This window comes from Poromitra crassiceps (genome assembly GCF_964638095.1).
Source record: "Poromitra crassiceps genome assembly, chromosome: 4".
Classification (NCBI taxonomy): Eukaryota; Metazoa; Chordata; class Actinopteri; order Beryciformes; family Melamphaidae; genus Poromitra; species Poromitra crassiceps.
The window spans coordinates 23,823,230-23,849,642 of record NC_139626.1 but is presented as its reverse complement, the minus strand read 5'-3'; the positions used below and the strand labels follow the sequence as shown (position 1 = coordinate 23,849,642).

Genomic DNA, 26,413 nt, shown 5'->3' with positions numbered 1-26,413 from the left:
TGACAACCCCACACATAGGCAGGCTATCACACTATCTCCAACAGATATGTTGGTTAAAGGCTTCGACTGCCGCCACACGATTCAGTTCAGCCAACCGCTGCACACCTTCTTCAGTCCACTGGCTATGACAAACGTCACATGTGTCAAATCTCCAGTCTTGAACATCCAGAACCCCACATCTCTCTTTTCTCTTCCCCTCTCGCTGTCTGTCTCATCTCTCCCTCTGGTTAGTTTATTGATGTCTGGCCAGGGAAGGGCAACGACGAGATGATGGGCTGATAGATGGACCGTGAGGAGGGAGTTGATCCCTTGGGTGGCGGGAGCTACAGTATGGCTGTCTGCGTTGGTGTTGGGTTTAATTTACCGGTTGGATTTACACCCTATGGGCTAACAGGTTAAATAGCCCACAGGTTGGTATAGGGATTAACAAACTGAGAGCAAAGCTGGGACATCCAGATTGCTTGTGAGTCACCTTCAGTTTTTTTATCCTCATAAAGTATTTCCTACTGTTATTTGCTTTTGCAACCAGCAGCTGGCCAAGATTTGGATGTGTTTATATGCTACTACTTTTGAGCTAAGTGCATGATTTATGTAATTTCAGATGGCACGGTCCATTTACCCATTTAACAGCCATCCTCAAAAGTCCTATCTCAGTGGAGATTGTGTCAACATCTCAGCAACAGTGTTGTCTATAAAGCCGAAGTGGTTTCAGTATGAACCTTGAGTTTGAAGTGAGTGAGTGCACAGCACCATCTAGTGTTGCATCTGTAATCATGTACAAAATATTGGACCCGGTGCCTCCTTGGATGGGTGTCATTCAGCCCTCCCACTCATTCCCATAGGAGTACAACACCCTGTTTCTCACTTTCTTAACCGGCAAAACATTTGGTTGCTTTGCATTATGGGATAAATAATGAGATGAAAGTCTGGCATCGTTATTGAGTCTTGTTCTATCAGAAGTCAACAGGGTTCCCACACCTTAAACATCACATGTGCCCTTTTCACAGCAGCCATTTTGTATCAAAGGCAGGGTAAACACAGGCGCAACCAAAACATTATTGAGGGCCCCAGAACTGGAACACCTAAATTTATTGGAAGTTGGAACCCCTCATTAATGTTTTGGTTGCACCGACCTGTGTTTACCCTGCCTTTGAGACACAAAATGGCTGCTCAAATTCAAGGACACAACATAGTTTGAGACACATCTGTTACAACACTGAGAATCTCTATAATGAGAACTTACTAGCAGGCTCTCTACAGAAGCTCACAGACAACTAAAAAGAGAGAGGCTTGAATGTTTAAGCACTTCTCAACTGCTGTTAAAACTATTTACTGCAGTATGAAAAATATCAAAAGAACTTCAATTTCTATTCTTGCACAAAATCTATCAATTCAAGCACTTTCAATTACCCATGTCTATTTTCAAAAACTTTCAAGGCCTTATTATTTTTCAAATTCACAACTCACAAATTCACAAACGTTCAATGATGTCAAGGATCCGTGGGAAGTAGAACCCTGTGTCAAGTATTAAATATGACGTTTATTCAGTCCAGACAAACATGACAAAAAATAAGATCGCAATAATTTATTATTTAAACAATGATGCAACAACTTAAAATAATATTACCTTTGAATGAACATTCAGGCCCCTATCGTTGCATCGGCGCAGTTTCTAGGCCGAGCGGCAGGCGCAGATCAAAGCAGTGGGCGTGGAAAGGCGCACTTGATATCGTCGTGCTGGCGCTAGATGCAGCCCAAAGCATTACAACCACGCCTTTTAGGCGTAAAATTATGCACCGTCATGCTCATTGGATAAGTGCAATAAACGAATCGCACGCTTGCCTTTTTAGCTCCAATTCCAGTGATCCCGCAAAACCAGACGAAAGCCAAACGCTCTGCCCCCCCCCCCCTTCATCCAGCCTGTCTGTCTGCATTATAGGCTATTATTCCATATTATTATGCTTCTCAAACCAATCTAACTGCAGTTTCAATACTGCAAGCATGTAAATACGCTACATTATAGCAAGATCAAAGTGAAAATAATGTTCTATGCATCAGCTAGAAAAATATAGCCTATTAGATTGGTGAAAGTTTGTCCAGAAAGATATCATTTTCTCTCGCCTGCTGCAGGAAGGATGATGCACATAAATATACCCTACATTATGTCAAGTCATTGCATAAATGTGTTTTTATTGTAAAACTAAATGTGAAATAGGGCCAAGTTATTGGACGGACATCACAGTATAGCAGATGCCATTAGAAGCGCGTTCCGAAGCGCGTTCCGCTGTTACTTCTCTAAATCACGTTAACTCGACAAGGGGTATATATATGCCCAGGAGGACATATATGTTTCACATAGGGTGGTGTTTTCATTTCGAGGTTTTATTTGGTCCAATATTGAAATGTTGACAATGGCAGGCTGTGTTACCATTACACATTAATTTAGAACTACCTTTTATATCTATTTTGGCTCATTTGGTGGCTATTTAGTAGCGAAATGAAGAAACACAATGCATGCTGGGAACTCAGAGAGAGAGAGAGAGAAGGGTGACAGAGAAGAAGCAGTGAAGGCAAAGAATAGGCCTGCTTTTGAAAAGCGCAAAGCGCTAAATGTAGGCCAGCTCCCAAGATATGACTAGGCTGGTATTTAGCGCCGACACGCCCACTTTGGGACTGCGCCACGCCCATTCGGCCTAAAGCGCATTTGGCAGCCTAAAGCCTATTGCTATCTTGCCGAAACAGGCGCAAGGCACGTTTTTTTGCGGTTAAGGCCCGTAATAGCGCCGATGGCCTGTGGGAGAATAGAGCCCTCAATGTGTAATAGTTCAATCTGTTTTTAAACATTCAAGTTTTCAGCAAGTTCAAAGAAACAGCATGAACAGATAAATAATTCTTCAGCGAGTTCAAAGAAACACTGTACAGGCAAAACCAAACCAGCCTTAGCGGGCAGAACATGATTTTCTTAAGTCATTTCTGATACGCCCTTGCAAAAATAATATATCCCAAATTATACAATATAAAAAGCAACAGAGATTCACCTCTATTCTGTTTCAGTGGGAGTATTTAAACCTCTGATTCAACATGATGCAATCAGGTTTACAATTTGGCAGTAAGTATTATTCACAGTATGCATGTCACAGTATGAAATGAAAACAGGTCTACGTAACTACGTCAAATGTACGGTCAAGTGTATTAGCACTGAATATCAGTTCAACTGTTTGTGTACCAAGCATTTTTGTGCAATTGCCAAACTTTTTAAGTTGACAAATTCCTCATGTCACATGTTTTTGTGGTAATGAGTAGGTTAACACATTACTGTTTCCAATTCATGTAATTGGTTATTTTCTCAAACTTGCATTTCCTTACTTGTATTTTCCTTTTAAATGGTTAAAGATTCAGTTAAACAAAAGAATGAAAAGGCTTATAGGCTAAGATTAGCTTTCAGAACGGACACAATAATAGACTGCAGAACTTAGAAATATTTAAATTACTTTGAAGAAAAAGGATAAGAAAACTATTGTTAACTATGAGCTGTGCATCGAGAAACTGAAAGCACTTGCCAATGTGTTGTAAGCGCCATCTGCTGTTAACCGTATATCAGTGGTACCCAGAAGAAAAGCTATCTTATCTTTCAGAGGTAAGTAAGTAAAACTTTATTTATATAGCACCCTTCTCAACACGAATGTACAGAGTGCTTAACAAGTTAAAGCAACAGTTACAAAATATAAGCACAATATATAAATATAAAAGGTCTGAGTCTTCAGAGTCTACTGTTTATAACACTAGAGTATATTGTGTCAATTTCTATACGATAAAAGTGAGGACATCACCAGAAAGCACATTTTATGCCTGTTGTGCCCTGGATACGTGGATAACTTGACAGTACTCTGAGTTACTTTGAATAAAGATTAACTTGGTACGCTAAGTAGTTACTATTTAGGGCATGTAACAAAGTAAAGTAACTAGCTGGTTTCTTTCCCCAACACTGCTCAAATGTAACAAATTGGTTTCAGAAAAAGTCAGCAGGCAGCAACAGTTTCACTTCAAACCAGTGGTACAGTATTTCATCCATCTCTTTATCCATCAACACCAATATCAGGTTGTTATGGCAAAACACACCTGTAAGTTAGTGTAACAAAGAACTGAAATAACACCTTTGTACCTTTGGATTGTACCAGGCTTAAAGCAAACAAAAAACATTTTGAGACTGAAATATTCCTGACTGATATGAGGGGGAACAAACACCCATTTTAATTCCCTTAATTTGTCGCACCAAGTGTCAAACGGTTTCCCCACTCCACCCGTTTATTCAATCCATACATATCGCCGTTTGTTTTTTACTCCTCTCTCAGTGACGCGTGTATCTTCACCAGCTTTCATAAACTTACCTTTCCATATTTCAGCTGTGCTACACCACGGAATTGGTGCTACAGTACATTGTGATACAAAGTAGGTTGCTGTTCATTGGATAAAACAAAGCTTGCATTTGGCAAATGTAAAATATTGCCTTGCTTCGCTAAATATGATTGGATAAAACGCATCCAAAACAAAACCCAGGGCACCCAAGTGCTTTGGCAGTCTATCCCCTCGCCTACCAACATGCCTAGCCGCAGGTTCACGCTCACCGGCTTCGTCGGGTGTGCCTACAGACACAATTGACCATGTCTACGACCAGTCGGGGCGCCTGTTCAGAGGGGAGGGGAACTGGGGTGAATACTCCGCATGCGCTACGTCCAGCTGGTGAAACTCCTCGCTGTCAGGTGAAAAGGAGCGGCTGGAGACTGTGCATGCATCGGAGGAGGCATGTGAGAGTCTAGGGGGTGGAGCCATGACTGGGACCGCTTAAGTTGCCTTCACATGATAAGCGATCTTCTCTTCTCTCACCGTGAGGTAGAGCGACAAAAGGTCAGCGGTAAATAGGTCAAAGTTGAAACAATTTGAACTTTGAGCACAGCGCGACGCCAAGGGTCGTGCTGCCGCATAGTTGGGAGGCACCGTTCTCCTCATAGGAAAACAACTCTACAGCAGGCGCAGAGCTGTTTTACCGCGGATCATGTGTGGGGGGCTTAAGACAGGGAAAATTGGCCATGACCAATTGGGGGAGAGAGAGAGACTTTTTTTGTCTGAAATACGTTATGAATCTAAAACGTAAAAACGCTGATCCCTTTTGAGAATTACAAGGTTCGACTAAAGACATCACATTGCCTTTTTTTTCACTGCATAAGTGACCCATGAAAAAAGGAATTATCTAGTCCCAAATTCATCAGTTTAGATGAATTATGCAATTGATAATTAACACCCATTTAGGACAATTAAAAGAAAAAAAGTGAGGTATACAACAAACCTTGTGCTACAGTCTTTTCTCCGGGAGGGTAATTGAACCCTTTCCCTTACAGCACTTCAGAGAGAAAACAAAGAAAACAATGCAGCACTGTACAAAACAGTATCAGTGTAAACTCTGTGACCTGATGTACTGTAGCTCTAGTCATATTCTAGTCCTGATGTCCTGTAGCTCTAGTCATATTCTAGTCCTGATGTACTGTAGCTCTACAGTCATATTCTAGTCCTGATGTCCTGTAGCTCTACAGTCATATTCTAGTCCTGATGTCCTGTAGCTCTACAGTCATATTCTAGTCCTGATGTACTGTAGCTCTAGTCATATTCTAGTCCTGATGTACTGTAGCTCTAGTCATATTCTAGTCCTGATGTACTGTAGCTCTAGTCATATTCTAGTCCTGATGTACTGTAGCTCTACAGTCATATTCTAGTCCTGATGTACTGTAGCTCTAGTCATATTCTAGTCCTGATGTACTGTAGCTCTAGTCATATTCTAGTCCTGATGTACTGTAGCTCTAGTCATATTCTAGTCCTGATGTACTGTAGCTCTACAGTCATATTCTAGTCCTGATGTACTGTAGCTCTAGTCATATTCTAGTCCTGATGTACTGTAGCTCTAGTCATATTCTAGTCCTGATGTACTGTAGCTCTAGTCATATTCTAGTCCTGATGTACTGTAGCTCTACAGTCATATTCTAGTCCTGATGTACTGTAGCTCTAGTCATATTCTAGTCCTGATGTACTGTAGCTCTAGTCATATTCTAGTCCTGATGTACTGTAGCTCTAGTCATATTCTAGTCCTGATGTACTGTAGCTCTAGTCATATCCTAGTCCTGATGTACTGTAGCTCTACAGTCATATTCTAGTCCTGATGTACTGTAGCTCTAGTCATATTCTAGTCCTGATGTACTGTAGCTCTAGTCATATTCTAGTCCTGATGTACTGTAGCTCTAGTCATATTCTAGTCCTGATGTACTGTAGCTCTACAGTCATATTCTAGTCCTGATGTACTGTAGCTCTAGTCATATTCTAGTCCTGGTGTACTGTAGCTCTAGTCATATTCTAGTCCTGATGTACTGTAGCTCTACAGTCATATTCTAGTCCTGATGTACTGTAGCTCTAGTCATATTCTAGTCCTGATGTACTGTAGCTCTAGTCATATTCTAGTCCTGATGTACTGTAGCTCTACAGTCATATTCTAGTCCTGATGTACTGTAGCTCTACAGTCATATTCTAGTCCTGATGTACTGTAGCTCTAGTCATATTCTAGTCCTGATGTACTGTAGCTCTAGTCATATTCTAGTCCTGATGTACTGTAGCTCTACAGTCATATTCTAGTCCTGATGTACTGTAGCTCTAGTCATATTCTAGTCCTGATGTACTGTAGCTCTAGTCATATTCTAGTCCTGATGTACTGTAGCTCTACAGTCATATTCTAGTCCTGATGTACTGTAGCTCTACAGTCATATTCTAGTCCTGATGTACTGTAGCTCTACAGTCATATTCTACTCCTGATGTACTGTAGCTCTAGTCATATTCTAGTCCTGATGTACTGTAGCTCTAGTCATATTCTAGTCCTGATGTACTGTAGCTCTACAGTCATATCCTAGTCCTGATGTACTGTAGCTCTAGTCATATCCTAGTCCTGATGTACTGTAGCTCTAGTCATATCCTAGTCCTGATGTACTGTAGCTCTACAATCATATTCTAGTCCTGATGTACTGTAGCTCTAGTCATATCCTAGTCCTGATGTACTGTAGCTCTACAGTCATATTCTAGTCCTGGTGTACTGTAGCTCTACAGTCATATTCTAGTCCTGATGTACTGTAGCTCTAGTCATATCCTAGTCCTGATGTACTGTAGCTCTACAGTCATATTCTAGTCCTGATGTACTGTAGCTCTAGTCATATCCTAGTCCTGATGTACTGTAGCTCTACAGTCATATTCTAGTCCTGATGTACTGTAGCTCTACAGTCATATTCTAGTCCTGATGTACTGTTAGCTCTACAGTCATATTCTATTCCTGATGTACTGTAGCTCTACAGTCATATTCTAGTCCTGATGTACTGTAGCTCTACAGTCATATTCTAGTCCTGATGTACTGTAGCCAGTAGTTACAGTAATATTCTTCAGAGAAACACAAGAAAAATAAATAAATAAAAAGTAGAAACATCAATTGGTGAATGCTTACATTGACTTTTTGTCCGTATGGATTATCAGATGGAAGGTTGTCTGTGCATAACTGAGTAGCTGTACCGCTGTCACTTAGAAGGACATGATGGTTCTCTGAATGATATCCACGCACTCGTGCACCTCCTGCTCGTTGATGATCAGGGGAGGGGCCAAGCGGATGATGTCACCATGGGTGGGCTTGGCAAGCAGTCCGTTGTCACGGAGACGCAAGCACACTTTCCAGGCATCCCAGTCTAGGGGAATTGCATTATCATAGGTCAGAACACTTGACTGGTGAAATCCCACTAGCTACGCTACTGAGGTTTTACTCTTCATTTGGATCTTGTCCTGCACATGGAATTCACTAATGTGTGGAGCTGCCTTAAACTTCAGCCTGGATTCGAGTTATGCCCCAAGGCCTGAAGTGCAGTAAAAATAAGTTTGCTCAGATCTTGCTTGATCTAGAAAATTGACACGTCTGAGGAACAAAGAAGCCTATTACTGCTAAACGTTCAAAGATGCAGGAAAAAATGACTAAATCCTGCCCACTGAGAGGCCAGCTGTGTTAGCAGTAGTGCTGTACTGTACCTTTAGTCTCCTTGATGACGATGGCATTGAGCAGACCTTTCCCTCTGACTTTGGGGACGATGTCTTTGGGCAGCTTATTCAGCTCACTCCGCAGCAACTGCCCCATCCTGTCAGCGTTCTGTGCCAGCTTCTCCTCCTCCAACACCTGCACAAGAGGAACGGATGAGTTGCTGTTTTGAGTAAGCACTTACGACATCGTTGATTCAAGTGAAATGTTGTTGTTTTTTGTAGTAATTTAACACAAATTTTAAATTTAGTAAGTAAGAGGCCTTAAAATGACTGTCCTTAACGGTGTGGTGCATTAGAAACAATTAAACCAAAGGGTGGGGGGGGGGGGGGGGGACTAGATAAAAGTAATGAGTTCTTGAAGGTAGACAGATGAGCAAAAGGTGAATTAAGGTCAGTCCGATCCGATACTGACCTGAAGTGCAGCAATAGCGACGCGGCAGGCCAGGGGGTTGCCTCCATACGTGGAGCCATGTTCCCCAGGCTTGATGGTCAGCATCACCTCGTCATCACACAGCACAGCAGACACCTAAAGCACACACACACAAATAGACAAGATAGATACATAACTGCCAGGATCTATATACGGTCTACCGAACTTTTACTCCCTTACAAAGCGAATCGATAATGTGATGTGATAAAGTGGGACTAAACGACAGCAAGTTAACAGTGATACTTACAGGGTAGACTCCTCCAGAGAGAGCCTTGCCCAGCAACACCACATCTGGACGCACTTCCTCGTGGTCCACAGCTAGCCGCCGGCCGGTACGCGCCAGGCCCGTCTGGACCTCATCAGCAATCCACAATACCTGGACAAAACACAGGGATTCAGGGAGACGATGACTTTACCACAGTAACCAAAAGTCCTCCTCTATAGAGTGCCTACTGTAAGTCACGCCCTGTTCCAGGTTCCCCATGGGGCCTACGGAGTGAAATTCCCCATTCATTTTTCCATTGACATTTCATAAAATCCTTATAATTAGGGTTCTACTTGGAAACCAAGCGATTCAGCTACAAAAGACCATTCGGACAAAATAATAACATAATAATAATAACAATAATAATGATTATAATAATAAAGATAAAGTTGAGATGACCTAAGGGTGTGATCCAGAGCAGAGGTTGTGCTAGACTTTTTCCTTGCCCTTCACAATGATGGACACGGTTGTAAAAATTCCGTCCTCATATATATATATATATTTTTTAAATCTTTTTAATGACAATGAGACATAGCCTATTTAACTCATTGAATGCCAATGACGACAGCTGTCGTCAATTCAAATACTGACGTAGAGTGCCAATGACGACGGTTGTCGTCAATTGCGTTTTTTGACGGTGGGACGTGGATCAATCCCTGATACATCTCTGGTACAACTATTGTAGCTATTGGAGGTCTATAACCTATTTTACAGAACCCTTAGGTGGCGACAGTGCTCTCCACATAACAGAAAGGCAAGGAAAAAACAAAGAAGAAGTCGTTATGGAAACGGAAATCGCATCGCATCCGTATGCATCGATATGCTGAAGCACGTTACTGCAGCTGTGCCTGCAGCAGCCAATCTGCTCCCACAATTGAGCCGCTCTGTGTCGGTTGCGACAGCACATCTGCACATCCACACCGTGGAGTTATTATTCTCAACTGGAAGCATCGTTGCCGGTGACAAACACACGCGGAACGCTGTAAAAAAGCCTGGCTGTTCCGCACCCTTCACTGTGCGCACAGCAAACTCAGCAGAGAGCCACCACAGACAGGAGGAGGAGTGTGCAGTTGAGGCGAGGCGAGGCGGGGCGGGGCGGGGCGGGGGGGGGGGGAGGGGGCACGCAGAGCAGCACACACACAACACCCAGACAGACCCAGGCAGCAGGACAGGATTGACAAACGCAAGCCAGAATATCCGATACCCACCAGCAGCAAATCAAAACCAGCAAGAAGCTGCAACCAGCAGCGCACGCAGGGGCCAGCGCTGCTGGTTGTAGCTAAAAATATTATTCTGCCAAACAAAATTCCCTGGCCTAAACTGTTTTATTGAAGGAAATTATTTTTGAGGTGTGACTACATTAGAAAAGATTAGCTTCAGAGTCAGTGATGTGCTTGAAATGATTAATTTCACAAAAGGCCAATTATCTCAGCTTCTAGAAAAAAATTGCTATTTTTGGATGAATCAAGCTATCTTCTCCGGCTCATAACTAAAGAACGGAAAATGGGATCAATAAACTTTTTTTTGCAGATGATAGAATAGAGTCTCATCGTTCTTTGTGCGTGTTCAGTGTTTACATAGTAATATCACACAATATTCTGTGGGCCTCGAGAAATCACTGAAAACGCTCTGAAACTCTGGCACTGGGAGCGTCCGTTCTCCAAAAGTGGCTGGCACTCAATGAGTTAATAGCGTTTAATTTTCAAAAACTATCGATCACAATAACATTTAGGCCTAACATACAGAAGGAGAAACTTAGATTATGCATTCATAAGGGAGAAAAGATGAATAGAGATATGACCGTGCGTTCACTTTTCATGTCAGCACACTAATGTCTAATAATAGGATATTCAAATGAATGTGTAATCCCAATCCATCACAAATGACGGGCAGCCTTCAGAATTTCCTGTCCTCATTAAAAATATTCGGTACAAGATGGAAAATATTCAATTAACGCAACCACTGCTGTGATCACACCTACGGTTTGTTTACTTTGTTGCATTTTCATATTTGGTTTGTTTCGGTTCAGGCAGCGATGAGTGAAGCAGGGTTTGTAAACATGTCACATGGACTCAAAAATAACTGGTTTAGTGGGCAGAGTTTAGTTTGCATAGGTGGTTGGGTGGAGCACCTCTAGAAGAGCTCGGCTATGTGTGTTTGTTCATGAGTGTGTGAATCCTGGAATGCACTGTTCAAGCCAAACAAAGGACCAACCCAGGAGCCTTGCATGACAGAAAGTGTGCGCTAGGACGTCCAGGAGAAAGTACAGTAGAGGTCTGACAAGCATGAGCCAGCTCTACTAGGTTGGTGCACTGACTGCACATCCACATACCAGGAAATAGCTTGGTGAATTTCAAAATCAGTCAACAAATTAACCCAATATACTGTAACAGCTGGCGATCATTTATAGAATTCATGCTTGCATGGGTTTGTCAAGACTCACGTTGTGTTTGGTGCAAAGTTCTCTGATTTTGGTCAGGTAGCCCTGGTCAGGCACCACCACTCCAGCCTCCCCCTGGATGGGCTCCACCATGAAAGCTGCAACATTTGGGTCTTGAAGGGCTTTCTGGCATGCAAAAACAAAAGACCACAGACATTGTTATCGATGTCCAAGATAACCCTATCAATAGACACATGCTACTTAGTAGTCAACCTAGTCTTTAGGTTCCTGTGTTTACATAGACACGCAGGGATTCAACTCAGCTAGTTTTGGAGGATAAGAAATAAACCTTGTTTTGGAAGATAAGGACAACAGCTTTGATTTTCAAGAAAAGGGCATGTGACTGCAATACTGTTTAGTAGTCAACTGGAAGTCCAGGATGCGGACCTTGCCACCAGTGCATGAACACAACATAATAGTTACGGCTAAGAAATGATGATAGAACCTTGACATATTAGCTGCCTCTCTCAGTATCACACATTGGAAATTCATAGTAGTGTATCTCTACGAGCACAACAATAACAAAACAACAGATCAATGTTGTAGACCAGAGGCCTGTACTACAAAGCAAGATTAGTGGTTTAGCGAGGTAACTTCAGGTTTAAACCTGGTTTGGCCGTACTACAAAGCAAGTTAACTTCTTACCGACATATATTTCCATAGCAACTTATGCTTCACACTTAACCTGGTCCGCAGCAGGTTAAGTTGCAAGGATAAGATTAAACCTTAAATACACTGCCCACGAACCAATCGAATCAGCAGTTTGGAAAAATGGCCAACCCCTTTCTGGACGAGTTTCCCATCTAGGAAGGAGCACGAATTGTAATGTTGAATGAGTAATGTTAATCAATGTTAATGTAGGACTAAAGCCTTGCACTTGTTGGCTATTTTAATTAAGCCCTACTTACCACTTTGGAATATGTTTTTATATATTCATTTTTGTGCTCTCAAGTAGCCTAGATACGTTGTTTGATCCCGCTGATCGATTGCAGCTGAATAGTTTGTGGAGAAATATCACTAAACCGGCATAAAAAGGTTACATAAACGTCTCCAAAGCGCACGCTGCCGTGTGCGCAACGGAGCTGAGACTGACGTTGGGTTGGAATTGAAATGGTCATAGCCTACATGCTGGAATAGCCTACATCTAAGCAATTTAATATGGGATCACCTGCACACAGGCGATCCCATATTAAGATGATTCATATCTAGGCGACTCCTGCATTTTGCAGCTGCAACTGTGTTGCTTTTGGCCTGTATGATGTGATTGAACTTCATATTTCCAGCATCATTATATGAAATATGGAGATATGCGACTCTGCTGACATTACAATAGCCATGTGACTACAAAATAGGCTAGTTTTTATCAATGAAAACTATGCCCGCATCGTCTCAATTCAGTTCAGCAGTTTTCTCTTTTATAGGCTATTAGGATATCATTATTTTATTCATTGAGCATGCGTTTCTAAATCTATGGTCTAAATAGGCTTACAGATTGTGGAAATGTATAGACTGAGATTACACATTTACATTTTTACACTCGCAAAAAGCTGCTGAAACAGAAATCGCTGATCAAAGTAAATCAAATGACTGATGTGAATACAAGCGTCAGCTTTAGACAGTCTTTCAGCAGACTATCCAACGCGGATTTTCATTCTGACAGGCTACATTAAATATCCGCTAAAACTCTGATCACTGCGCCTATAGGAATTATTCAATCAGTCATTGAGCCTAAATGGTCTATACGGATTTTGGACTGAGATAGATTACACATTGCTTCCACAAAAGACTGTAGATAGAGAGCTGTAGATAGCCTACGAAACCGCTCTTCAAATAAATTACTTGTGTGGATAAAAGTGGTCACTTTAGACAGTCATTCGGGAACAGTAATAATATCCAACTCAGATTTTTATTTGCGGTTTCATAGAATGAGGAAATAGGCGTGTCTGGCGCTGTCAGAGTTGGAGCAGTCCATATTGCACTGTGATTGGCAGTTGTTAAAAACCACGCCTCTTTTGCGGGCACGAGCTCCAGTGCACGGGCATTTTCATGTGCACGCGCTGTCAGCTTGATTAGAAAAACCTGGTTCGAGTTAACGAGTGCCAATCGACGTTCGTAGTACAAGTTAACTACAATCGAGCTGATCTGGTTTAGACAAACCAGATCAAGGGACAGATCCTGGATCTTCTAATACAACATTCGTAGTACAGGCCTCAGGGGCCTGTACTACAAAGCAAGATTAGTGGTTTAGCGAGGTAACTTCAGGTTTAACCCTGGTTTAGCCGTACTACAAAGCAAGTTAACTTCTTACCGACATATATTTCCATAGCAACTTATGCTTCACACTTAACCTGGTCCGCAGCAGGTTAAGTTGCAAGGATAAGATTAGACCTTAAATACACCGCCCACGAACCAATCGAATCAGCAGTTTGGAAAAATGGCCAACCCCTTTCTGGACGAGTTTCCCATCTAGGAAGGAGCACGAATTGTAATGTTGAATTAATCAAGGACTAAAGCCTTGCACTTGTTGCAGGCTACATTTTAAATAAGCCCTACTTACCACTTTGGAATATGTTTTTATATATTCATTTTTGTGCTCAGTCTCAAGTAGCCTACGTTGTTTGACCCCGCTGATCGATTGCAGCTGAATAGTGAGTGGAGAAATATCACTAAACCGGCATAAAAAGGTTACATAAACGTCTCCAAAGCGCACGGTGCCGTGTGCGCAACGGAGCTGAGACTGACGTTGGGTTGGAATTGAAATGGTCATACAGCCTACTACATCTAAGCAATTTAATATGGGATCACCTGCACACAGGCGATCCCATATTAAGATGATTCATATCTAGGCTACTCCTGCATTTTGCAGCTGCAACTGGGTTGCTTTTGGCCTGTATGATGTGATTGAACTTCATATTTCCAGCATCATATGAAATATGGAGATATGCGACTCTGCTGACATTACAATAGCCATGTGACCACAAAATAGGCTAGTTTTTATCAATGAAAACTATGCCCGCATCGTCTCAATTCAGTTCAGCAGTTTTCTCTTTTATAGGCTATTAGGATATCATTATTTTATATAGCCTATGAATTATTCGATCAGTGCAACCACACATAATGAGTGATAGAGATCATTATTCATTGAGCATGCGTTTCTAAATCTATGGTCTAAATAGGCTTACAGATTGTGGAAATTTATAGACTGAGATTACACATTTACAGCTGCTGTAGGAGACAGAAATCGCTGATCAAAGTAAATCAAATGACTGATGTGAATACAAGCGTCAGCTTTAGACAGTCTTTCAGCAGACTATCCAACGCGGATTTTCATTCTGACAGGCTACATTAAATATCCGCTAAAACTCTGATCACTGCGCTTTCATTGAACGAGGAAATGGGTGTGCCTGCCTTGTCAACTCAGCTGTTCATAATGTGATTGGCCACAAAATAGGCTATTTTTTATAAATGAAATCTATGCCCGCACGTACCGTGTCGATTCAGTTCAGAAGCATTTTTTAATTGTATTATCATTCTTTTTTTATTGATTAGCCTATAGGAATTATTCAATCAGTGCGACTAAACACATCATGAGATCATTAATATTCATTGAGCCTAAATGGTCTATACATACGGATTTTGGACTGAGATAGATTATACATTGCTTCCACAAAAGACTGTAGATAGAGAGCTGTAGATAGCCTACGAAACCGCTCTTCAAAGAAATTACTGGTGTGGATAAAAGTGGTCACTTTAGACAGTCATTCGGGAACAGTAATAATATCCAACGCAGATTTGTATTTGCGGTTTCAATGAACGAGGAAATAGGCGTGTCTGGCGCTGTAGGAGTTGGAGCAGTCCATATTGCACTGTGATTGGCAGTTGTTAAAAACCACGCCTCTATTGCGGGCACGAGCTCCAGTGCACGGGCATTTTCATGTGCACGAGCTGTCAGCTAGATTAGAAAAACCTGGTTCGCGTTAACGAGTGCCAATCGACGTTCGTAGTACAAGTTAACTACAATCGAGCTGATCTGGTTTAGACAAACCAGATCAAGGGACAGATCCTGGATCTTCTTATCCAACATTCGTAGTACAGGCCACAGGTCAAAACCTGTACATCTAGTACAGGAGGTATGTTGTATAAGACTAGGCATCTCGTGCGCTCGATGCCAGCGGCCGAGCCTATAGCTCGTCCTCGCCTGTAGCTCGTCCTCGCCTGTAGCTCGTCCTCGCCTGTCCCAGCAGCTGTTCTGCCCTTGGGGTCAGTAGCTCCCCTGGCCCATGAAGTTTGTTTTTCGTCAGCAGGATTATAGCCCTTTTTTCAGGGGTTCTAGTTGATGATTCTTCTATCTATAAATAGGTCACGATGACATACATTCATTGTGACATCATCAGTGACATCATTAGTGATGTCATAGCCTTGAAACACACGCTGTTGCTTATATCACTGATGATGTCATCAGTTATGTCATAAGACTGTACTATGTCTATGACATAATCAGTGGCACAATGGCTGAAACAGACAGAATTTGCTGACTAATCACTGATGACATCGCCACTGATGACATCACTGATGACATTGCATCGAAGATCCGGCTCCATCATCACTGATGTCACTATGACATCACTGATCAGTCTTGTCACAATGCCTCCTTGTGTGTGTGTGTGTGTGCGTGTGTGCGTACTGCGTACGCCCCCTTATGACATCACTTTTGACATCATCACTGATGACATCACATCATTAGCTAATTAGCCTAATTAAAAAATCTGTCAGGTCACCTACACTGGTGTCCTTTACACCCCCTGAAAGTTTCAGCCCGATCGCACTTGAAACGGCGTAGCTGTGGCCGGACACAGAATTGAAACATACAAACAAACATAAATATCGCCCACATACTCAATTTTATATATATAGATGAGCCCAACTGGCATAGCATGACTGAAGCATACATTTCTGCACACATTGTTGACATTTTACTGGGCACTTTGCCCCAGTGAGTTGACCCAAGGGTCACAAAACATTTCCACACATTTGTGACAGAGTCAAACTCAAAAATGTCACATTGGAAATCTATTCTAGTTTCTTTATGGTCGAAACAAATGAAAACAAAGAGAGACAAATCTTGACGGTAGGATGAAAACCTGTACCTCTAAAGCAGGAATGTCGTTGTATTCGATGAGCTCAAAGCCTGGCATGTAGGGACCAAAACCTTCGTAACTACTGGGGTCGGTGGAGCTGGAGATGGCTGCCATGGTGCGGCCCCAGAAGTTACCATCTAACCAAAGTAGAGACAATAACATGGCAAGGTTATCGGATTGCATTCAGTTGTTTACATCATTAAATAATGTAGATCACTTGGAAATTGGGAACTATTAGGACATTCAGCTACTTACTTGCAAAAATGATTTTAGCCTGATTTTTGGGAACACCCTTTACATTGTATGCCCACTTACGGGCTAGCTTGCAGGCAGTCTCACCAGCTTCAACGCCTTGGGTACAAAAAGAAAACATGTCATTAAATACAATCATCACGACCTACGAAGATGGATCGCTCGGCACACTTAAAACACTCTTCGCCGTTTCTAAACTAGTAGGGGTGTGCCACCTTAGGCACCTCACGATTCGATGCGATTACGATTAAGGGTGCTACGATTCGATTATTAAACGATTATTACGATTATTACGATTAATCACGATTTTCGATGCATCTTTTTCACCAAACAGGATTTTTTTAAGCAAGGTATATTTGTCAGTATCCATTAATTAAAGTAAACAAACAAATGTACCTCCATTATCTTCAGTTGCGACTGAAGTCCACGCATCACATGTTACAGCCACCCTGCATGCTTTCTTCAGTGATTCCAGTTTCCAGTACTTCGGTTTTGGTCTCGTTTTACAGTTAAGGAACTGCTTTCCGGGCGAAATACCGTATTTTTTGCAAATAAAGCAAAAAACAAATTGCAATTTTTTGATTAAAAAAATTTTTTGTTGCAATTTTTTGCAATTTTTTTCAAATCGATAATCGAACATTGTGAATCGATTTTAATCGTCACGTGACTCATCGCGATGCATCTAAAAAACGATTAATTGGCACACCCCTATAAACTAGCCGTAGCCATAATACACATACATGATCCTGATGCTTTCCTTACCGGTGTTCATGGGCAAGACTTTGTCGTAGCCAAACAATTTGGTGATGTACTCCTCGTAGGCTCCCAGCACGTCGTTGTAGAACGCTCTGGAGGTCAGGGTGAGTTTGGAGGCCTGGCCGTTGAGCGCAGCGATGATCTTGGGGTGGCAGTGGCCCTGGTTCACAGCACTGTAGGCACTCAGGAAGTCATAGTATCTGTTGCCGTCCACGTCCCACACGAAGAGGCCTGGAGTAGAGGACAAACAGACAAAACCGGAGGGTCACAAAATGATATTGAGTGTGTTTACATGCACACTAATAAACCGATTATTATCGGATTTCTAAACCGATATCCTTTATCAGACAACGGCCATGATCAGTTTTGAGAAAACCGATAAACACAACTAGCTTTCTAAAGGTAAAGCATCAGCTTGCTTCAGGCACTGATTTCACACTGAGACGAGGTGTAAAGGTTAAAAAGCCTTTATTTTCTAGGGCGGCATAAAGTTAAAATGATCACCGCCGACCGGTTTCAGCCTCGCAGGGCCTTCTTCAGGGCGTGTAGGGCGTCTATTCCAGACAACTAGCTTTCTGTTGAATCATACGTTGTAGTAATTGCAGTCAATCTGTCCACCCACACACTTTGAGGTTGAGTCCCTGCTATTTACTAAAGTGCATGTAAATGCGGAAATCAGACAATTGCGTTACCTGATTATTCTCAGTTATTCGATTATTGTGTGCACCTGCACACAATAATCACACACTCACAATATCTCATATATATATATATATATATATATATATATATATATATATATATATATACCGTATATAAAATATAAAATAATAATATAAAATCTCATAATAAACACACTCACTCTCTTTTCTGAGTCACCTTTGGGAGGCGTTTGTAAGCCATACGTGGGTTTTGTAACCTTTTGAGGAAGATTAATAGAGCTTACACAATTGCAAAACATGTACAATCTTTATGCATCCTTTAGTCAGACTCTTCATGTCTAGAATGTACTCACCCTCTCCTTTCTCCAAGGCCACAGGGAGGGGGTGGTAGTTGTGAGCGCCATACTTGTCTTCACGGGCGTAGACTTCCTCCGAGGTGAGGGGGACTTCAGACTTCAGCTTGGAGGCGGCAGTGGAAGCGGGGCGCGTGCCGGAGTGGATGCTGCGATGGAGCAGAGGCGTAACGCAGCTCAGGCCGCGCTTGAGCTTGGAAATCATCCCGTTCATGGTGGTATGTTTCTACGCACAGGTGAAAAAGAGACATTCTCAGATAGGCTGAATTCTAATTCAAGTAGCAGATTAGATTTTGCTAATTTGCCGCCGAGGTTTGCAACGATCTGATGAAGCTGCCAGCAGCAGGCGGATGGCACAGGTTCAAAACAAGGCACATGAAGGGCTCCACAGAACAGCCCTCCTGTTGGTTTACACATCGTGCAACACGTGTTTAACAAGCTTCAATGCTTAACCCCGAACACACCTCGCTTTTCCACTCTCACAGGGACTTTGCTGTTGTTGGCAATGGCAAGTCTATCCACCACCAGAGTCTGAAAGTAACCTTGTGACTGGAAAAGTAATAACACATTATGGAATAGAAATACTGTATGTCACCCTACCAGTTTTCAATGCTATATATTTTCTAGAAACTACCGAATGAACATACCACAACCAAGAGCAAAACTGTTCTATAACCAATGCATTCAAATCTTATCTTATCAATTCAAAAAGTTACCAGTCAGTGTGACGTCAGTGACACATTTTATCAGCGTCTGGCAGGCACTGTTTCTGGACCCGGTATCCCCATTAAATTGATGTGTCAAATGAATGATACCCAACCCATTACCTAACTACAGTGCTGCTTAATGATGGCCGAGTGTTTGTACCTTTACTTCAGAATCACTACATTTAGCTCTGGAATGTGTGACAAAAAGCGCCCCCTTAAAAACACAAAGGGTGAGTGAGGCCTGCGACATACCAAGCCATTGCGATGTGAGATCTCATCTACGCAGCGTGTAGGCTTTATGGGCCTGCTGAGCAACGCATCTCTTTCACATTCAGCACAATAGAGTGAGAGCGAGTGACCTTTGCTGGGCCCTGGATCTACATCAACTAATCCCACAGAACCATGGCTACTCAACTATGATGTTCCAGCCTTTTCTGTCTGGTCGTTGCAATCATTAAAGTTTTCGATTTCCACTCACCAGCTTCACCTACTGCTTTTCTTGCTATCGACCTTGCCATCTATCGACCTTGCCATCTTAGAATGTATGTTACTTTTTAAATGTTAAAATATCTGTGGCACAGAGAATGACCTTTATTATTATGGCCCAGCAGACTAGAACCCATTGTGTGGCTGAATGGCTAAGTGCTGACTTACACCAACTGTCAACAGACTTTTTGGCTTCCATCATGCCATGTTGGCTGATGTAAATCAAGTTTTCAGACATGTGACAAATTCCAAAATGCCTGAGGCGGTGCGGGAAAGTTGGTTACCTAAGCCTAATATTATGGTTGCAAGAGCAGACACTTATCCACAAGGCTAGCACTGCACGCCAACTTCTCTTAGACCTAAATAATATTTGACTTACTAGTAGTACCAAACAACATTGACTCACATCTCATTATGCATTTTTTTAACCAAAGAAAAGAAAAACCTGCATGCTAGTGTCATTTTGGAAAGATTACGGATTATGATTATCCAAGGCCTCCACAGTACTGTATATCTCCAGTGTTTCCCATACATAGGGGAGTTTATGGCGCACCGCCACAACGGGATTTTGACCGCCACAACAAGATGTTGACCCAATTTTTTTTTTTTTTTTTTTTACAGTGTGAGTGCATCTGAACACAACATGCAAGATACCCGCTGAATAAGTGTCCAAATGTTCATGTCATTCTGGCCAATACTCCACTTCTGTTATAGCATTTCAGCCTGGAATATGGAATATCTTTCAATAATCTATGATTTAGTTGCTAAATTGTCAAATACCGCCATCTGCTCGCTACCCAGGCACTTATGTATGTACTACTTAACCTAACTAACTTAACCTAACCAACTATCCGGTGTGCACACAACATTGTCAGCCTAAACTCCGGCTGACACCCCAAAAACCTACAATCCGCTACAGAAAAATGTATATTGTTTGTTTATTAACTGGCCCCTCGCCTTCTATCATTTCACGAAAGTGGCCCCCGGGCAAAGCAAGTTGAGTATCCCTGACCTATAGGGAGAAATTTAGTTTGTCATTGTAAACCCACAGCACAGTAATGATGACATGTTCTTCATAGATCTAGCCTTTTAATTTTGCTCTTAAGTGCTTTCTCAAAGTACACCAAATTCATGCATTTTACTTTAAAATGTTAAAAGAAAATCTCACGGGGGAGCTTGCCCCCGCACCCCCCTAGGGGGTCTGTGGTCCCCCACCACAACAACTCAAAATCTTGTGGGAAACACTGATCTCACATTCACATTGGTATTTTATTTGTTTTTTAGGATCCCCATGATTTGCTCAGCTGTGCTTTTATGCAACAGCTGGTGTTGAATGTGAGATATACAGTAGTGGAGGCTTTGGATAATCATAATCAGTAACCTTTTACAGTGAATATATGCACAAAGCAAACAGACAGCAGCTGGCTACAGAAAAGCATGGGATAATGTTTGATCTGTCACAGGGACAACATTTGAACATTAAACTTGGTGGTGGAAGATGATAGGCTGTGTGGAGCTGCCTCCCCCGACACACCCCATGAACCAGCCAGTGGCTAAAATAAGAAGACTAACTAGAGGGTCACCTCAGTTGACAACTATCACATGTTACTAGTTACTACCTACTACTAGATTATTACACTCATATCTAGCTACCTGACAAAACCGTTAGCTGGTTAGCTGCGAGTTGTGCCAGCAACTGAGCATTAAAATATCCTTTGCCTGGGGAGAATCCGTGCTAGATGTGACACGTTGGCACTGTGCGGTTTTAATTGATGTGGCCAAGCTTTGTTTACAGAATGTAAAGCCCAAGTTAACCAAAGTGGAGCGATGGCTTGGCGTAAGGCACATTCACACATCACTAGCGTTAGTGATAGCGATACTGGTGATTCACTAATGTGTCAGGCAAGGTCCCCATCGTGGAAAAATACTTTACTCATTTAACCTAGTTGGCAAAACGAGTCACAGTCTAGAGCCAGCAAAGTCCTTTGACGTTACCTTTAGTTAAGTTATATCCTTGAAAATCAGACAGCAATTTATGTCTGAAGTATTTCATTAATGGTAAGCCACCTGCGTTAACGTTACGCCACTTCATTTCACAACTGCCTAGATGGGTTAGTAACGTTACCAACTAGCTAGCTAACGTTAGCTGACCATTGCTGTCAGAACTTCAGCCAGCAAATGTTCATGCTAACGTTTTCAAACAGGTCGAAAATAGTGGAAACAGTACCTCAAAATCCCAAAGGAACGTAGTTCAGAGTCCTCTTGAAAACACGGATGATCTACAACCTGTCCGATGATTGAACCTCAACACTTTGGTGCTGCTGTGCCGGTATCCACAGTGATCTGATCTCAGCGGCACGCGTGTGCAGAGTAGACACAAATCTGTGTCGTCACTGTGACGAAGACACTCCCCCATGGTGCAACTTCCCCAGAAGTTGCAGTGTTTCTGGTTTTATAGTAATTTCGATTGACTGACGTTCGCTGTGGTAATTGTGCGTCCATGATGCGTGTCATTGAAAGTGACTAACGTTTCTTCTCCAGAACTGTATTGTACATTAATACACCCGGCATTATGCATGATTAATGGTCAGTCATTTATGCATTATGGTCCAAACGAGTAGACACATAATCTGTGTCGTCACTGTGACGACAAGACACTCCCCCATATTGCAACTTCCCCAGAAGTTGCAGTGTTTCTGGTTAATTTAGATTGACGTTTGCTGTGGTAATTATGGTCCATGATGCGTGTCATTGAAAGTGACTCCATATAGCGCAATTTTAAATACGTGAAACATGTCAACCTGCAGCACTGCACTGGTGTAGCCTAACGTTTCTTCTCCAGAACTGTATTGTACATTAATGCACCCGGCATTATGCATGATTAATGGTCAGTCATTTATGCATTATGGTCCAAACGTTAACGTGGTCCGGTGTTATGTCGAGTTTTGCACCCCTGCCGAGAATTGCATCCCCGCCTCATGCATCACTTTGCGCATGCGCTTTGGCTTTGAGCAAAAATATTTCGTCATGGCCGACACAAGCTGGGCAGGTTCTGCAAAGAGTTTGAAATGTGTCATTTTAGACATGTGTGGCGTTTTATATGACAGCGGGGAGGGCGGCGGGGTTCCCATCCCTGGCTCGGTTGAAGCAGTGAAAAGGTGAGTCATAATAGCGAGTCGTTGACACTTTGTACATGGATTATGCCCTGTCTGCCGACTGCTGCAGGTTTAGGCATGAAGAAGGATCAGCCGAGCAGCATTTTGGTAAACAAACCGCATCACTGGGTGGCAACGGCAATGGAGCCAAAGTGGCGCGAGGCTTGTGTGTCTGACTCTGTTTACATTTAACAAACTGCAACAGTTCACACAACTGTAACACGGCATGCATATATTATACGTCAAACTCTTGAGCTAATTCTGCTCTCACTCAGAATGTCATCATATAACCGATGTGATGTGTAGTTTTTGAGATATTAACGTTTGTTTGGCACAACTCATACTATTAACTGCCGCGGGGTTCCGCATTTCTGGGTGGCAAGTGATGTCACGCTGGTCCATGTTTGTCTCAGATTGGTCTTCTGTCTATACGTTTATATATATATATATATATATATATATATATATATATATATATATATATATATATATATATATATATATATATGTATGTATGTATGTCACAGTTTCACCATATTTCCACAGCAACCGTTTTGAGGTGGCAATTAAGCAGTACCATGGTTCCATTCCATTTAGGTCTTCCAGTGCCAGGGCCCTCAAGGGGTTCAGGGTCTTTATGTCATTACATGTTTCCACATGAAACAAAATTTGTCCTCAGGACCAGCAGTGTACACTATCCAATAATAACTCCTATAGTAGAGAAACTGATAACCTAAGACCTCATAATAAATAACTATACATATAATACATAACTGTAGAGATTAAAACAGTTCAAACTGATAGAGCAGTATAAAAACACAGCAGCATGCAGGGCAGTATGTTAAAAGCAGCAGCACAGCAGGGCAGAGCAGAGCAGTGTAAGGTGGCGTTCACACCCAACATGCTTTTTTCAGTTAGAACGCTATGGAAATCATGTTGAGAGCGCTTCCTAGGCAAAAATTCCAAGAGGCCCCTTCCAATCAGCGTTCTTTCACTTCCCTTTTCAAGAGAAGATACATGAATCATGCAAGTTTGACAGGAATGATTCACATACATTCTCTTGAATGTATGTTTCACTTTCAATTCAAGAGAATGTACATGAACCATACGAGTATGACGGGAATGACATGGGGCCTCTTTAGGGAGGTTTCAATGTCATTGCAAATCATCCATTGGTTGTTTAAGGGGAGGGAGTTGCGGTCACTGCTGTGGAGTAAAGTTTCTCAGCCATAGAGACACTGCAAGAAATAGGCCACGCCCATCACGGGGGAAATCGGTCCGTTCACTCCCATTCACCAGCGTCATTTTCCTTGAATTAAACATAGCTAAAAGCTGTTGTGTGGTGGGCTGCGCACACAACAAATGTAAAAAATCGCCAATTAAAGTTTTTTGTACTCCTGAGCAAAACAAGGAAGCCATTGAGAATTGGCGAGAAGAAAATGTGGATTTAGCTGTCAAGGAAGTAAGTTGGAGTGTTCATCTTCCGTATATACGATCTTTGTGTGCAACATGCAACCATGCACGTGACATAGGGGAACGCCAGGATTGGAGGGGGCTTTCTGTTTTCCCCCGTCTTGGGCATGGTTTCTGAATGATGACGCGTTACGCAGTGTCTCTATCGGGGACCCCTTAATGGCCTGGGGCCCCAAGCAATTGCCTGTTCACAAGCTGCGCCTCTGCCCCCATGATGCAGGCCGCACTGCTCCTACTGTACACCTATGGTATAAATGTCCTCACTGGAAGGGAGGCTATGCCAAATTGCTATAGAGCTCAGCTCCCTTGGCGGAGGTGGTTAACGGGCCTTTAGAACACGGCTCTCTCGAATACTCGATTCTGATTGGTCAATCAACAATATTCACCGGTCATTATTTCTCGACAACCGACCGCTGCTCTGCCACACCTGGATTAATCAGTTGGTAAGAGCATTTTGTCCGCAGACGCTACTAATTAGGCCAACCAGTTGCAGCTGTGGTGTCTTGTGTGCCAATTACGAATGAAACCGCTTTGTGTTGAAAACGCTATTAAAAAATCTATTTGAATAATTATTTTTGTCAGATTATTGAATGATTTAGTTGTAGGCCGTGTTCTAAGCGGGATAATGTATACTGAGCCGGTGATTACTGGAAATAATGACCTTCAGGTGAATATTAAGCCCTCCGCTGCGCGTCGGGCTAAATCATTCACCTGTCGGTCATTATTTCCACAGTACCGGTAATCACCGGCTCAGTATACATTATCCCTTACTTAGAACACGGCTCTCTCGAATACTCGATTCTGATTGGTCAATCAACAAGATTCACCGGTCATTATTTCTCGACAACCGACCGCTGCTCTGCCACACCTGGATTAATCAGTTGATAAGAGCTTTTTGTCAGCAAACACTACTAATTAGGCCAACCAGTTGCAGCTGTGGTGTCTTGTGTGCCAATTACGAATGAAACCGCTTTGTCGTTGAAAACGCTATTAAAAAATCTATTTGAATAATTATTTTTGTCAGATTATTGAATGATTTAGTTGTAGGCCGTGTTCTAAGCGGGATAATGTATATTTAGGCGGTGATTACTGGGAAATAATGACCTTCAGGTGAATCATTAAGCCCTCCGCTGCGCGTCGGGCTCAATCATCACCTGTCGGTCATTATCTCCCCCGTAATCAACGCCTCAATATACATTATCCCTTACTTATACTGGGGAGTGAGTTTCAACCAACCTACTCGCTACCACTCGAGTTACCGTTACACATAACTATATTGTGACTCTTTCCAGGCTCAAGGCGTCTGACCTACAGCTGCGCTTCTGCACCAATGAGACCCAGGCAACCAGAGAGAAGTTTGTGGCCAAGCTCCAGAGAATGGGCTTTGACATCTCAGTTTCTGAGGTGTTCTCTCCAGCCCCAGCAGCTGTAGCTGTCCTCAAGGAGAGGGGTTTGCGGCCTCACCTTCTGGTCTATGATGGTAGTGCTTCCTGCCGTTGGTAGACTCACACAACAAGACATTTTGATAATGTTAGCAAATGCTCATTGTAGGGGGGCCCTAGTATGTTCTCACACATCACCAAGCATGGCCATAGATCCTCATTTAACTCTGTACATTGTGCAGCTACAGTTATACAGTATATGAGACAGCCATTTTGGAACTAATATGGTCTCTGCTGGGACACTTAACACTGTTAGATTGTGAACCGTGTGCTTGCTTTGCTGCAGGACTCGTCCCCGAGTTTGACAGCATTGACAGGACCAGCCCAAACTGTGTGGTCATAGCAGACGCGGCCGATAATTTCTCCTACCACAACCTGAACGAGGCCTTCAGGGTCCTCATGGGCTTGGAGAAGCCAGTGTTGTTCTCTCTGGGCAAAGGGTAAGAGGGTGTTCCCTATCTCTCTGAAGTAAATAATAATAATGATTACGCCAGACAATTACATTAATCCATTTGTGTGGCTACTCTCTTCATAGGAGGTACTATAAGGAGACAGATGGTTTGAAACTGGATGTAGGGGTTTACATGAAGGCTCTGGAGGTGGGTGCTTAATTTTCATTGGCACATCAATTGACAATTGATAGAAGCGACTGCGTACAAGTGAATAATTGCTGAATAATATACCCTTTTCACGGGGGCCATTTTGTGTGGAAAAGGCAGAATAAACACAGGTGCAAGCAAAACACTAA

The 26,413-nt window shown here is 42.4% G+C and overlaps 2 protein-coding genes across 2 annotated transcripts in view; one reads left to right on the top strand and one right to left on the bottom strand.

Annotated features, from left to right (window-relative positions):
* Window positions 1–7,110: 7,110 nt before the first annotated feature.
* oat (ornithine aminotransferase) lies at window positions 7,111–21,928 on the bottom strand. Its single transcript, XM_083636090.1, has 10 exons — window positions 21,823–21,928; window positions 18,403–18,628; window positions 17,394–17,618; window positions 16,635–16,730; window positions 16,389–16,516; window positions 11,245–11,367; window positions 8,784–8,912; window positions 8,519–8,632; window positions 8,098–8,242; window positions 7,111–7,763 (listed from the first exon to the last, which is right to left on the bottom strand). The coding sequence occupies exons 2-10, from the start codon at window positions 18,614–18,616 to the stop codon at window positions 7,603–7,605; spliced, it is 1,335 nt and encodes a 444-aa protein (XP_083492216.1). The 5' UTR covers window positions 18,617–18,628; window positions 21,823–21,928; the 3' UTR covers window positions 7,111–7,602.
* Window positions 21,929–22,622: 694 nt separating this feature from the next.
* Window positions 22,623–26,413, top strand: part of lhpp (phospholysine phosphohistidine inorganic pyrophosphate phosphatase) — a gene marked incomplete at its 5' end in the record, with an annotated part of 34,179 nt that continues 30,388 nt past the window's right edge. Inside the window, 4 exons of the mRNA XM_083636094.1 lie at window positions 22,623–22,753; window positions 25,516–25,703; window positions 25,952–26,105; window positions 26,201–26,264. Of these exons, the coding sequence (XP_083492220.1) occupies window positions 22,623–22,753; window positions 25,516–25,703; window positions 25,952–26,105; window positions 26,201–26,264 (537 nt within the window). The remainder of the gene's footprint in view (window positions 22,754–25,515; window positions 25,704–25,951; window positions 26,106–26,200; window positions 26,265–26,413) is intronic.

What these genes read in the sequence shown, in the direction of transcription:
- oat (XM_083636090.1), bottom strand. Translation starts at nt 18,616, where the DNA reads ATGAACGGGATGATTTCCAAGCTCAAGCGCGGCCTGAGCTGCGTTACG. An exon ending in AGTCTTGCCCATGAACACCG is followed by an intron (nt 16,731 to 17,393) that starts GTAAGGAAAGCA and finishes TTTGTACCCAAG; the next exon opens with GCGTTGAAGCTGGTGAGACT. An exon ending in AACTTTGCACCAAACACAAC is followed by an intron (nt 8,913 to 11,244) that starts GTGAGTCTTGAC and finishes TGTTTTGTCCAG; the next exon opens with GTATTGTGGATTGCTGATGA.